The following is a 15143-nucleotide window of genomic DNA, read 5'->3' as shown; positions in this document are numbered from 1 at the left end:
GAAGTAGGCAGAGAGGACGCAGCGAGAGAGAGGGGGGTCTTTTGGGTTTTCCACATAAAGTATCACATCATTACTGTTCATTACTTTTGGTGATCACTGCTTTGATTCATTTGTTCATTAATGGCTGAAAATTGGGGATATTCTTTTTAAAGAAAGACCTTGTTATTGAGATATTACTTGCTACCGTAAAGTGTAAAAATCTTGTGTGTATACTTAGATACATTTTTACATATGTATAAATATCAGATCAGGATATAGGACATTTCCAATACCTCAAAAGGTTCCTCTTCCACTGAATAACCACTGATAACCAGTATTCTGACTTCTATCACATAGATTAATTTAGCTTGTTCTTAAACTTCACATACATAGAATTTTATAATATGTACTTTCTTGTGCCTGTATTATTTCCCTTTAATATTTTATCTGTGAGACTCACCCATGTTGTTACATGTAGCATCAGATCATTTTTTGTTTCTATGTAGTATTCTGTTGAATGAACATACCTCTACTTATTTTTGCAAAATGATGACATTGTAGTTCTTTCACTCCTTACTCATTTTTATCGGGAATTCTTCTATAAAGAGAAATTGCCTTTATAAGTTATTTGTTTAGTTTGAGGTATAGCTCATCTAAGAAAGACAAGATAAATGCTGGATCATTTTTCTTTATCATTTGTCAAAGTAATGAAGTAATTCCTAATATTCTCCAAGGATGACTACCAACGGTTGTTTCTCTAGTATCATTTGAATTTAAAATGAATTTTGAAATGCTTCATATATTTTGATCAATTACAACTATTATTCTTAATGATCCCATCTTTGGTCAATGAGAGACTCTTCAGGTTGGCTCCTGAATCCCTTTAACATGACTTCCATAGTCTTCCATAGACTTGTTCTCCAGTTTAATATCTTGTATATTTCCTGTCTCAGTCCTGGAACGAACTCTTACTCCAAGGAGCAATGATTGCTCTTAGAGAAAAATGGCATTTAGAGATCACAATCTTGGCATTGGGACATTTCGTCAGAGTCTGGCTATGAGGAAGACTTGCAGCCCTCCCACTAGAATTGCTTATATCTTCAGGAAGAATGTGTTTTCTTATCAATGCAGCATTAGTCTTCTCTTCCATTTGTTGTAGACTTTTCATCTGCTCCTCTTCTTTTTCAATTATGAATTGCTGTTTGGTTAGACGAGTCATTGCCAGATGGATTGCTGTAAGTGGACATATTAGTGCATCTTTGGATCAGTGGTATTTAGGGCCCATAATTTACCAATGGTGAGATACTTACAGATTGTGTTCCAAATAGAAATCATCCATAATTATATTTCTTAAACATATTTATACATAATTCAGCCAGAAGTCTGTGAATACAGTGATTCTTTTTTGTTATTTGTTATTTTTGTAATTTGTTATTACCAAGTTCCCTTTCTACTGAAGAATTGGAAACATTAGTAGGGTAGGCATTGGGGTATGTTGACCTATTAAAATGAATTACAGTCAACATAATTTCAGAGCCACTTCCTTCATTTGAAAGGAGATACTAATTGAAGATGTTTCTAGCACCTAGATAAGGCAAAATTGGGAGCTAGAAGAATGAAGCTTCTGGTGTCAAAGCCATATATAACCAGCCTATAAGCAAAAGAAATCCTATTCTCAGAAGTGTTGTCCTGATCCTTTGCAGAAGTTCAGGTTACATTTCTACCCTCTGGAATACAGCTGAACAGACCCCTCACCCCTCATTTCATTCTCTTCTTCCTTTAGGTTCTGGACACATGGCTGAATTCCCAAAAGGACAATGAGAGGGAACGGGCCATGTGGTGTGCTGCCCATATTCTTGGCTTCACTGCAAAAATGAATAACATTGGAGTAAGTGTGAGCCTGCCCTGCAGTCTAGGCCTCATTCCTACCCTTACCTCAAACTTCATCACATATCACCTAGCCTCAATTACTCATCCTACCCTCCATTTCCTTGGCCCCACCCTCTATTTTCTTTTGTTCATCCTATTGTCTCTTTTCTCCCTTGGACTTTTTCCCTACTCACCAATTTGGTTCCATTCCACTGGGTTCAGTTTAATTCCATTCGTCTCAACAAGCAGTTACTGAATACTCACCTTGTGCCAGGTACCATGCCAGGTGTTACAGAGGATGCATAGATGACCGAGACATTTACGGTCCAACTGGGGAGAGAGGCATGCATAGAACAAACTTAAATAGGAGGCGATAATGATAAACTTAAATAGAAGGCGAAAACTCCAAATACAGTAGGAATAAAATATCACAACACAAATGAAGTACAAGTGAAAGGAAATCTTCCTAGAGGAGGGGACATTTGAGCTAGGCTCCAAGAACGAGTGCCGTGCCAGAGGCAAAAAAGAGGGACAGTGTAAGGTCATTCCAAAACTATGACCCAACATACCTCTCTAAGTCCATTTCCATTAACCTCACCTAGTCTCACCTCTCCTATCTCTCATGCATTCCCTCTTCCTCTCTTCTTGCTTTGACTCGGCCAGAGAGAGTGGCTGGGGTAACCTGTAACTTCCAGCTCTCCTCCCCAGATGGACATTGAGTTCACTCGGCTGGGGCGTTTGGTAAGGCTGCTGGCCATGCGCTGCCAGGACCCAGTGGACAACATCTGCTTCCTGTCTGCACAGGCTGTCTACAACCTCTACTGTATCCTCCTGCTGCAAAAGCGTAGGGAGAATCTCCTCTTTTCACTTCTGCTCCCGCCTCCCACCTCTGTTTGGTCATTCTCTCACACGCTGTCCTAGAAGAGTGAGAGCTAAGTGGTTCCCTGAGCATCTTCCTTCCAACGAGGAACCTGCCTCTAGGCCCCAGCATATTCCCTCCTGGGACAAAATAGCTACTAAACAAACAGTTCTTTTGAATTAGTTTGTCCTCCTCTGGCTGAGCCGTATACCCTGACCCCACTCTGTCTCTGCCCTGAGGCAGGCAACACGGGGGCTCCTTTGACACTGGCTCTCACTGTTCCTTGTGATCTTGCTACCCATTTCTCTACCCCCTTCCCCATGGGCCGTACGTTACGCCAAGCTGACTCAGTTCAGTGGGTGGTTTGGGTTGGGCAGATGGGAAAGCGGGCAACCTGAGACAACTTCTGAGTGTCTGAGGGGTGGGGTCGGGTGTCTTTGTTTCAGAGATGGAAAGGAAAAAACAGGGCTTGTGGGAAGAAGAGGGCACGAGTGAAGTCTATAGCCCCAACGTGTTCTATAACAACACCTTTGAGATTGCCAAGGTGAGAGGGCGGTGCCAGAGACTAAGTGGGAAGAGCCTGGGCCTCTCATCTGCGTCAGGTTCTAGACCCCGAGGTGGGGAGGGTGGTGGTCCTTTCCAGCCCAACTTCCTTTCTATTCTTTTGCCGCCTGGCCTGTGAACTCTTGCCTTGGGGGATGTTTTCCGCTTGTTCCCACCACCCTCCCCCTAAGCATCCTGGGCCCTAATGCGCCTTTCTTACCCATTCTCCCCTAGAAGCATCTACTTCATGCTAACAATGCTTTGTGAGTGATGTGTAGATTCAGCCCCTGCCTCAAAGATCCCATCACCCCGATCCTGGTCTCAGCCCTTCTCTCCCAGCACTCTGCCCCTGGGGCCTCTGATCTGTGAGCCCCTCAGAGCAGCTGAGGTCAGTGTTCTCTCCCTCCCAGCCCCAAAGACTCTGTTCCCAGGAAAAGGGTCTTCTAGGTGCTAGGCAGATGGCACAGGCCTGGGACAAAGCACTCCAGGTTCCCAGGAGAGGCTTTCTCCACCTGTGCTAACAGGAAGGTGGGGCAGGCTATCTCTGGCAGGAGGCCCCAGGGCAGGTAGCCTGACATCACCCTGTTGCAGGCCTTTGCAGAGTACTTCACACAGGTGCAGCTCACCACCCTGGTGCTGACGGCCATGGAGGGCCTGACCGACAGCAGGGCCAAAGTGTCTCTGGCGACGGCCCAGCTGATGAGCGCGGTCATGAAAGAGCGGGGCCGAGACATGATTAAGGTAGTGTGGGGCTGTGGTGGGAGCTCTGACCAGCACACCCATCTGGGCTCTCCCCTGGTTCTGTCCCTAACCAGCCAAAGAGTCCTGGGCAGTCCCTCACTCTCTTTTAAAATGTAGACTTGGGGGGCGCCTGGGCGGCTCAGTCAGCTAAGTGTCTGCCTTTGGCTCAAGTCATGGTTCCGGAGTTCTGGGACCGAGCCCCCCTGTCAGGCTCGCTGCTCAGTAGGGAGTCTGCTCTCCTTCTGCCTCTGCCACTCCCTTGCTTGTACTCTCTCTTTCTCTCTCAGATAAACAAATAAAATCTTTAAAAAAAAAAGAAAACATAGGGTTGGGCTACATTTTCTCTGGGGTTCCCTGAGCTCTGACAGCTGTACTCTTGAGTACTTGGAACAGCTCTGGAGGGCTGGCTCATCAATTAACTACCACCACATGTGGGGGTATGAGCCCTGTGAGGCCTAGTGCCAGAGCACAAGAAAACGTTGTGGGGGGATTCACCCTGATTGCCTAGGGGTGTCAGGGGGCTTCAATTTCTGGGAAGGGTAAGGCTGCGGATTACAAACCAGTAAGCTCATGGAATGACTGAGCGCTGAGTAAAATTTCTTCCAGAATAGCATATAGAAGTCCACATTTCCCACTCCACTGAAAAACTTTTTTAAATGAGGCCACATAGGGCAACTCTATGGGCAGCCAAGGTCCCTTTTATATGTGGCATGGGCTCTCCAGGCTTTCCTCTCTCTGAATCTCCAGACACCCATTGCCTTCACTCATTTATATGACTTGCCTGGTCTAGGTACCAGAAATGGAGGTGTGTCCTTGAAGTAGTAGAATAAAATGGACTTCCTGGAGACCCATATATCAGGAATTTGAGGGCCAAGTCAGAGTCCTGTGGTACACCCACCTCCAGTGCTAACTGCCCCTACAGTTTCATGGGTTGAAACTTGATCTCAGTGGGGAGACAAAGACCTGAAGTGTCCCCAGGGACTTTGCCTTCCTTCCTGGAGTCTCCTGTGTCTCCCAAGTAAGCTTGGAGCGACTCTCTGAACTCTGGGCTGTGGGCAGGCCTTCATCATAGCGGGCCTCCATGAGCTTCTGGAGTTCTTTTGGTGACCCCTGCTGGTCTGGCCTCTGGCACCCTAGAACTCAGCCTTAAGAAGAGTATCACTGGCAGGATTACAAGGATGCCTTGAGTCTGGGAGTTGGTAGATAGGGAGGAGGCGGGTAGGCTCACTGAGACTCCTGTGGCTCCTCCCTATAGATCGAGGAAATCGTGGAGGGGATCCTGGACCGGCTCAACTCCCAGCTGGAGCCCAGCACAAAGGAGGAGGTTGTGCGGGGCATGTGCTTGCTGGCCGGCAACAACACCCAGAGTGTTGTGCCTTTGCTTCTCAGCAAGTCCCTGCCTTGGGATAGGTACCTCTCCCAGGGCTTGGGAATACATTCTCCAGCCCAGCAAACCCTCCCCTCCCTTACCTGAGCTCTACACAAAAATGACTTTTCCTCTGGGATGCTTTCCCTCTGACACCAATTGAACTTGATCTCTGTGTTCTCTGGCCAAGTCTAGACCCTGAGAACCAGCCCTTCATGGGCCCAAGACCAGACTAGCCCTAGGAGGTTGGTCACCAGGGCCCATGACATAGCTGTCCCCGGTTCCTGCAGAACCAGTCTGGCCCTATGGAAGGCATTTGGCACTCAGCGAGAGACCACAATCAGCGTCCTGCAGCTGCTCATAGGCATCCTGGAAAAACCCCACTCCAGAGAGGAGACTGAGGAGATGGCCTTCCAACCTGTGGCGGTCAGCATGAGGGAAGGGGGGACCCAACAACTTACTGTTCTGGGACTCAGGGGCAGAGCTGAAGGTCAAGGGCCGCAGGGTGGGAGCAGGTCTTAGAGGAGCATTCACTAATACTGTACATTCGAGGGGTCCTGGGTGGCTCAGTTGGTTGAGCGTCCCACTCTTGATTTCAGCTCAGGTCCTGGTTTCAGGGCTATGGTATCCAGCTCCCTGTTGGGCTGCATGTCCTGCAGGGAATCTGCTTTGGATTCTCTCTCTTCCGCTCTCTCTGGCCCTCCTCCTGCTCATGCTTTCTCTCTGTCTCTAAAATAAATAGATAAACCTTTAAGGAAGTGCTATACTTTACTTCCTTTTTCTGCCTGTATATCTAAGAACTGAGTGATGTAGAGAGAACAAGGATTGATCCCATTTTTGGACAAGGAAACTGATGGTTAGAGCTAAGCAGCTTTCTCTGTCTCCTGATTCTGGGGCTGGCACTCCTTTTTCCAGGGCCTGGGGGGGTAGCACGAGGGTTGGAAGCAAAAGAGATTTTGCTTAGGATATACTTTTTCGGCTAAAAAGTTCGAGTTGCTTCCCATTCTCTCTTTGATGTCGGGAGAGTGAAGAGAAAGCAGGCTGCCCGTGTGCAATCTCATTTCCCTAAGGAAGTGTGGTGGGCTTTCAGTCTCTGAGAGCTTCTTACAAGCCTGAGTCAGAGTGACTGTGCCATTTGGGCAGTGATAGGGAGGGTAAGGTGGGACTCAGTGTATGGGGCCATGGTACCATCTTACGTCTTCCTCTGCTGTCTCCCAGGTGACATGTGCCCTGTGTGAGATGCTCTCAGGGTCCCTCTGCCAGGAGGCCGTCCAGGAGCTCTACCCCCGGCTCTTGATGGCTATATTATGTCATCTCTGCTGGGTGATTGAGCAAAATGTCCCCCAGAAGATGGTGGTCTATAGCAAGGAGGGGGGCCCAGGCAGCAAGAGCAAGCCCTTTGACTCCACGAGGTAAGCCTAATCCCCTCGTGATGGATGGCTGGGACTAGCCAGTTCCAGAGGGTCCTGGGCAACCCGTGTGCTAGAATATTCTCACCTATATTCAAGCTTCTCATTTCTCTTGTTGTATGCACACTTCAGCTGACTCACTGGACATATAATGCCCCTGTTTGTAACTGCACAGGAAGAGAGTCAACTAGATGGTGGGCAGCAGGGCAAGCCCATATCTAGGTCATTTTCTCCATGTGGTTGGGGCCACTTGAATCTCATTGACCTCTGGCTTGGCTTTGTCACTAGTTCTGCTGCCTTGCACAAGTCAACGAGCAGGATTCCATTTTCTCATCTCGAAAATGGGGGTTGACTCTTAAATGTGTGGTTGTCACTTTTTAAAATTTTTATTAAACCTCAGGATATTCTACTCAAATGGAATCTTATGTTAAATGAAAACAAATAGACCCAATAAGCAGAGATTTTCTGATGAGATGGGTGTGGAGGTAAATCTATATCCTAACCCCATTCTTTGCCCTTGGAGAGCAGAAGTGGAAAACCAAAGCACTGAGATTTTTCTATAGTTTTCTTTGTAGGACTCTGTGGTTGGATGAGGGCCAAAGCTGAAGGAGTGGATGGGCAGTCAGAGAAGGGTTTCACAAGAACCATGGATTTTTGTCAGCAGGAGAGCAGACCATAGCAACCAGAACGGAAACTGTCTCCTGACTTCCCAGCACAGGATACAAATGAGGGCATAATGCCTTGTCCACCCTTTTGTCCCTTTCTTTTCTTCACCAATGGTTGTGACCTTCAGTTGTGCCCTGGAAGTCGTGAAGTTGGTGTTCTTGGCTGCTGCATATGATGGAGTGGTGACCTATGCAAATCAGCATCACTGCTGGGACCTTCTGTCCTGCCCCAGGTTTTACTACATAGGGATCATGGACCTGACAAGGTGAGGCTATTTCCCCAGTGACCCTGGCACCACTCTAGTCTCCTGGCCCCAAGATCCCGAGTCCCAGCCTTCAGCTGTCCCTTCCCCACCTCCCAGCCCTCTGGTTTCCTGATTCCTCAGCCCTCACGTCTTCCTTATTCATGCCCACTGGTCCCTTGCTACCTCCCTGCCCCCCAGCAACTGCTGGCTTCCTGTGTCCCACCCCAGCGGCATTGTGAAGACCTGTGAGCCTGCCGTCCTGCACCGGGTCCTCAACCTTGTCAGGAACTACCTCTATAGCTCCAGCTACCATCGGAAGATCCTGGCCAGGACTTTCTATGCACAGGTGAAGCCTGGGGAAGGGCCCACAGCCTGGGCCATTCATTTCCTGGGCTGAGGACTACTTAACAGAAATGTTAAATAAGTAGTCCCCGAAAGAGGACAGAATAAGACTGAGCCATTTAAACTGAGATTTCCTTCTCTGGCACTTCAGGTGCTTGGTTAAAGGAGGCAAAAGAAAGCCTGAGGAGGGAGCCAGTAGCTCAGCCTCCAGAATGATCTGTGGATCCTAGCATCTGACTCAAGATTCAAACTTTACCAGCATTATCCTCCCTCCTTATCTTAGTCTCCAGCCCATTTATACAGATCTTCCATTGCTCTCAACCGGACATACTCCTTACCTGAGTGGGGTACCGAGGGAGGGCTGAGGTGGGTGCCGGGTATCATGAATCTTTCACTATCCATAGCAGTTGTCTCCTCATACCCACAGCTCCTCTGGCACCGGTCAGTGGCTCAGACTCTGGGACAAGACTTTCTGAGCAATCTGATCAAGTGGGTCAAAGACCCCAACCTCATTATGAAAGAAGTTGGGCTTCGTGGAATCAGTAACCTGGCACTGCACCCAGGACAAGTAAGAGTGGGGAGGACCAAATGGGAGTCAAGTTTGAGTCCTTGAAGCACTTAATTTACCTCCCTGGGGTCTCTTAGTGACCTTGGGCTTAGCATGTTCCCCAACCTCTCATCCTAGGGCAGCACAACATCTGGCCTAAAGACTTACATAGACTGGTCATTGGGCCTCCAAAACCCCGTGAACACTGGCCTCCTACTTCCTGGGCACATCCAGCCCCCGGATTGCCCATATCTGTTTCTCTTCAACACCCATCTGTTTTCTCAAAACTCTGTTCCCAGAGGGTTGCACGATCCCCAGGGTGAGTGATCTCTGCTTCTTCCAAACAGTCAGAATCGCTGAAGAGCCAGGTTCCATTTTTGCGAGACTTGCTGAAGAATGAAGCACGAGTAACAGTGCAGGCAGTCAAGAGCCTACGGAACATCATCTGTCATGGGAAAGGAGAGGACACGAAGGTGGTTTTTTGCAGCATCTCCAAGCAACTTCGTCCACTCATCAATGACGTATGGGCCTAAATCCCTAGCATCATTTGGGAACGTATGGGCTGGGGCTGAAGAGGAATCCTGGAAACTGAGCCAAGGGCACTGGGCAGGGCTGTGGAGCAGTGGTGGAAGGCTGAGGTCATGGAAGGGCAGCCAGAAGGAGACTTGGCTACTGGAAGCCGTGTATAGGATTGTCCCCAATGCATTCCCTATTACAGACCCAGACACACTCATCTACCTATTCTCCCACTAGGAACCACTGGAGGAAAAAAAAATGACATGCTGCTGTGAAACTGGTTCTGGAGTAAAGAGTGGGGAGACAACTCACAGCTCTACCCTCTTTCCAGACAACACAGGAGCCCCAGAAGGCTAGCAGCCTTGTGGAAAGGACCCAAAGGTTCAGGAATCTGAACTGCCCAGAGCAATACCACCTTGTGTCTTGGTCTCCCTACAGATGGTGGAATTTTAGAGCCAAAATAGACTTGACAACAGACATGCATGCTTTCAATGCTCCTATTCTGGCATCTTCCATTTTTTAATTTGGGATCTGAATTAGTTTTGTATGGGTCTCTTATCTTCTGTGAGCCTGGACATTCCATGATGGCAGGGTCAATGTCTGATTCATCTAGTTTTTTTCTTTTTTTAAAAAGATTTTATATGTATATTTGAGGTGGGGGGGGTCAGAGGGAGAGAGAAAGAATCTCAAGCAGACACCCCTCTGAGAGTGGAGCCGGATGCCAGAGTCAATCTCACAGCCCTGAGATCATGACCTGGGCCAAAACCAAGAGTCAGATGCTTACCTGACTTAGCTGCCCAGGCAACACCTGATTTATCCATTTTTACATGTTTTAAAGTTCACCATGTATACTTAACAAAGCCTGAAGATAATATCTTTATCTTCCACCCAAACAATTAAAGGACCTTAGAATGATTTAACTCTGGGGTGCCTGGGTAGCTTCATCCACTAAGTGTCCAGCTCTTGTCTTCAGCTCCAGTCATGATCTCAGCACTGTGGGATCATGCCCTGTGTCAGGCTTTCTGCTCAATGGGTGTCTGCTTGAGATTCTCTCTCTCCCTCTCCCCTGACTCTTCCCCCCATTTCACATGCTCTCTCTAGCTCTTTAAAATAAATAAATGATTCTTTTAAAAAAATTTTTTTATTATTTTTATTTTAACTTATTTATTTCACAGAGAGAGAGAGAGAAGTCACAAGTAGGCAGAGAGGCAGGCAGAGAGAGAAGGGGAAGCAGGCTCCCCATTGAGCAGAGAGCCGATTTGGGCCTAGATCCCAGGACCCTGAGATCATGATCCAAGCGAAAGGCAGAGTCTTTTTTTTTTTTTTTAAGATTTTATTTATTTATTTGACAGACAGAGATCACAAGTAGGCAGAGAGGCAGGCAGAGAGAGAGGAGGAAGCAGACTCCCTGCTGAGCAGAGAGTCCGATGTGGGGCTTGATCCCAGGACCCTGGGATCATGACCTGAGCAGAAGGCAGAGGCTTTAACCCACTGAGCCACCCAGACCCCCCTGATGTTTTTTTTAAAAAGAATGATTTAACTCTGATACCCTCCCATATCATAGACTAACATTGTCTAGGATTTTAGTTCCACAGTCTTTTTTTTTAAGTTTATTTATTTGTTTGTTTATTTATTTATTTATTTATTTATTTGACAGAGATCACAAGTAGGGAGAGAGTGGGGTGGGGGGTGGGGAACAGGTTCCCCGGTGAGCAGAGAAGCCGATGTGGGGCTCGATCCCAGGACCCTGGGATCATGACCTGAACCAAAGGCAGAGGCTTTAACCCACTGATCCACCCAGGCACCCCATTTCCACAGTCTTTTAAAATCCCCAGATTTGGGCTTTATGTCATTACCAGCATCATCATTATTGTCTTATACAGTCAATATTTATTTTGATTTATAAACATGGACAAACGTCTTTGCTGTCCTTTTCTTCTCCCAGCTCTCTTCCCTTCTGGATACATTTTTTCCTTCTTCCTTTGTATTTTCTTTCTCAAGGCTCTGTTAATCGGAAACACTCTCAGTCTTTGTCTGGAAATGTCTTTATTTTGCCTCACAAGTGTCTTTAGCTTTAAGTAGTTTAGTAGGTGCTGGCGTGGACTACTTTGGGTTTACCCTGGTTGGGGTTCTCTGAGTTTCTTGACATCTCTGTTTATGTTTTTCACCAAACTTGGAAGGTTTTCAGCCATTATTTCTTCCAAGTTTTTTTCAGCACTATACTTTTTCTTCTCTTTTTAGAAATCTGATAGCACAGATGTTTAGGCTTTTTGTTATTCATCCATAGGTCCCAAGGTTGTATGCATTTTCAATCACTTTTTCTTTTTTTGTTCAGACTGGATACTTTTTATTGCTCTGTCTTCAAGTTCACTGATTATTTCCTGTGACATCTGTTTTGCCAATGAATGTACCCAGTCTTGTATTTCTCAGTTCTCAAGTTTCTTTTTGATATATTCTGTTTCTTTTCTGAAAATGTTTATTTCTGTATTTATTTCAAGAGAGCCCATTGTTGCTTTTTAGGAGTATTTTGTACAGTAACTGCTTTTGGTCTTTGCATGCTGAGTAATTTTGGATTGTATCATGGACACTATGAGTATTGACTCCCGGTGTCACCTAAATCCTATGAAGAATGTTGATATAAATAGCATTAGTAACCATTGACCTGTTTAACTTCAGGCTGCAAGTCCTGACTAGCCTTCTCTGTGTGTGGACTGTGATTTCAATGTCAGTCTTGAATTCTTAGCCTTTGCCATTCTGAGTTTGAGCCACCCACTGGCCAGTCTGAGATCTGAACCATTGTCTCTGCTGTAGTTCAGTTTTCAAAGTTGGTGGTATGTGGTTTAGGGTCAGATATGCATGGAGTGAGCACAGGAGTTCATAAACAACTTTAGAGGGTCACTTTCCCTGGCTTCTCCCTCTCCATTGCTTTCCTGGTTTTACTGTTTACTGTTTTACTGTCCACCAAAAAAGCTGGTGCTTTAGTTACTCTGCAATGTCAGGCACTTCTGTGACTATGCCCACAACTGGGCCAAGTGGCATGAGGGCAGAGGAAATAGAGCAATGGGGTTTGTCCATCCTCTTGGGACCTCAGCTCCTTGAAATGGAGAGTAAGAGTTTTGGCTTCTGTACACTCCCCAGTGTCTTCTTTTGGAACTGTGATATGAGAGAATAGAGGGAAGAAAAAAGAAATGAGGTATTTCTCCACTTTCTTTCTTTTTTTTTTTTAAAGACTTTATTTGAGAGAGAGTGAGCATATGAGTGTGTGCACAAGTTGGGGGAGGGGCAGAAGGAGAATCAGTCTCTCCACTGAGCAGGGAGCCCAATAAGGCTTCTCTTGGAGCTGTCTGTCTGTCCATGGTGCTTGCTTCTCAGCTTCTGGTTGCCTTGTAAGACAAGCAGGGGAGATCCGTGTGATCCGGGTTACTGAGACCAGTGGCGTCTGCCTGCCCCCACAGTAGCTGAGGGTCAGCAACCTCTTTGTCTTTGGCCTCTGGGGATCTTACTTTCTTAAAGCTCGGCTATGCATTGAAAAAGGATTTTGTATATTTTATCTAGCATTCAAAGTTATTTATAGTGGGAAAGTTGTCAGGTTTTCTTTTCTTCCATACTGCTAGAATGGAAATTCTAATCAAGAAATAGTAAAATGTCATCTACACAATGCTAACCTGGCTGAATGAAAAGAAGATATTAGTCTTCCAGGTTCCTGGTTCTGCTTTACCACTCACCTACTCATAGGAACTTACTTAAGCAAATCTTAGTAGTTTTATCATTTGTAAAATTTTCTTCTACTATTTTCTTAGTGTATCCTCTTTTCTCTCTTCTTTCTGTTCTATTCTTTGGAATGCCTTTAGATTTATTCTATGTATTTCTTAATTTTTATTTTCTATCTCCCATTCTTTGTCTACCTTGGAAAATTTTCTGGGCTGATTCTCCTCTTACTTTAGCTGTGGCTATTCTGCTATTCAACACACCTATTGAATTTTTAGGGGATTTTTTTTTGCTGTTGCTTGTTTGTGGGTTTTTGTTTTCTGGTTTTTTTAAAGACACAGGTTCTCTTTTTTTTTCTTCTGGTTGATGGTGTGATATCTGAATAGCTATTACATTATTCTATAGGGACAGTGCCTTACCTTACCTGTAGTTATTTATTTACTTATTTATCTATAATTTCAAAGTTTGGATTTTCAACCATTTTATAATTTTTTTAATATAATTTTTTATTTTTTATAAACATATATTTTTATCCCCAGGGGTACAGGTCTGTGAATCACCAGGTTTACACACTTCACAGCACTCACCAAAACACATACCCTCCCCAATGTCCATAATACCACCCTCTTCTCCCAAATCCCCTCCCCCCAACAACCCTCAGTTTGTTTTGTGAGATTAAGAGTCACTTATGGTTTGTCTCCCTCCCAATCCCATCTTCTTTCATTTATTCTTCTCGTACCCACTTAAGCCCCCATGTTGCATCACCACTTCCTCATATCAGGGAGATCATATGATAGTTGTCTTTCTCCGCTTGACTTATTTCGCTAAGCATGATACGCTCTAGTTCCATCCATGTTGTTGCAAATGGCAAGATTTCATTTCTTTTGATGGCTGCATAGTATTCCATTGTGTATATATACCACTTCTTCTTGATCCATTCATCTGTTGATGGACATCTAGGTTCTTTCCATAGTTTGGCTATTGTGGACATTGCTGCTATAAACATTCGAGTACACGTGCCCCTTTGGATCACTACGTTTGTATCTTTAGGGTAAATGCCCAATAGTGCAATTGCTGGGTCATAGGGCAGTTCTATTTTCAACATTTTGAGGAACCTCCATGCTGTTTTCCAGAGTGGCTGCACCAGCTTGCATTCCCACCAACAGTGTAGGAGGGTTCCCCTTTCTCCGCATCCTCGCCAGCATCTGTCATTTCCTGACTTGTTGATTTTAGCCATTCTGACTGGTGTGAGGTGATATCGCATTGTGGTTTTGATTTGTATTTCCCTGATGCCGAGTGATATGGAGCACTTTTTCATGTGTCTGTTGGCCATCTGGATGTCTTCTTTGCAGAAATGTCTGCTCATGTCCTCTGCCCATTTCTTGATTGGATTATTTGTTCTTTGGGTGTTGAGTTTGCTAAGTTCTTTATAGATTCTGGACACTAGTCCTTTATCTGATATGTCGTTTGCAAATATCTTCTCCCATTCTGTCAGTTGTCTTTTGATTTTGTGAACTGTTTCCTTTGCTGTGCAAAAGCTTTTGATCTTGATGAAATCCCAATAGTTCATTTTTGCCCTTGCTTCCCTTGCCTTTGGCGTTGTTCCTAGGAAGATGTTGCTGCGGCTGAGGTCGAAGAGGTTGCTGCCTGTGTTCTCCTCAAGGATTTTGATGGATTCCTTTCGCACATTGAGGTCCTTCATCCATTTTGAGTCTATTTTTGTGTGTGGTGTAAGGAAATGGTCCAATTTCATTTTTCTGCATGTGGCTGTCCAATTTTCCCAGCACCATTTATTGAAGAGGCTGTCTTTTTTTCCATTGGACATTCTTTCCTGCTTTGTCAAAGATTATTTGACCATAGAGTTGAGAGTCTATTTCTGGGCTCTCTATTCTGTTCCATTGAACTATGGGTCTGTTTTTGTGCCAATACCATGCTGTCTTGATGATGACAGCTTTGTAATAGAGCTTGAAGTCCGGGATTGTGATGCCACCAACGTTGGCTTTCTTCTTCAATATCCCTTTAGCTATTCGAGGTCTTTTCTGGTTCCATATAAATTTTAGAATTATTTGTTCCATTTCTTTGAAAAAGATGGATGGTACTTTGATAGGAATTGCATTAAATGTGTAGATTGCTTTAGGTAGCATAGACATTTTCACAATATTTATTCTTCCAATCCAGGAGCATGGAACATTTTTCCATTTCTTTGTGTCTTCCTCAATTTCTTTTATGAGTACTTTATAGTTTTCTGAGTATAGATTCTGTGTCTCTTTGGTTAGGTTTATTCCTAGGTATCTTATGGTTTTGGGTGCAATTGTAAATGGGATTGACTCCTTAATTTCCCTTTCTTCTGTCTT

At 45.2% G+C, this 15143-nt stretch overlaps 1 protein-coding gene across 3 annotated transcripts in view; it reads left to right on the top strand.

Moving 5' to 3' along the window:
* The window catches only part of LOC101682501 (maestro heat-like repeat-containing protein family member 1), an 84273-nt gene that overhangs the window by 52373 nt on the left and 16757 nt on the right, over positions 1–15143 (top strand). For all 3 annotated transcript variants that reach the window (XM_045071802.1, XM_045071801.1, XM_045071800.1), the window contains 11 exons: positions 1763–1867; positions 2557–2692; positions 3154–3251; positions 3842–3991; positions 5247–5401; positions 5648–5783; positions 6576–6769; positions 7560–7697; positions 7905–8022; positions 8446–8586; positions 8913–9086. In XM_045071802.1, coding sequence (XP_044927737.1) covers positions 1763–1867; positions 2557–2692; positions 3154–3251; positions 3842–3991; positions 5247–5401; positions 5648–5783; positions 6576–6769; positions 7560–7697; positions 7905–8022; positions 8446–8586; positions 8913–9086 — 1545 coding nt within the window. The remainder of the gene's footprint in view (positions 1–1762; positions 1868–2556; positions 2693–3153; positions 3252–3841; positions 3992–5246; positions 5402–5647; positions 5784–6575; positions 6770–7559; positions 7698–7904; positions 8023–8445; positions 8587–8912; positions 9087–15143) is intronic.

The sequence above is a fragment of the Mustela putorius genome, unplaced genomic scaffold (assembly GCF_011764305.1).
Source record: "Mustela putorius furo isolate JIRA1106 unplaced genomic scaffold, ASM1176430v1.1 tig00003988_pilon_pilon_pilon, whole genome shotgun sequence".
NCBI lineage: Eukaryota > Metazoa > Chordata > Mammalia > Carnivora > Mustelidae > Mustela > Mustela putorius.
This window is presented reverse-complemented; position numbering and strand designations above follow the sequence as displayed.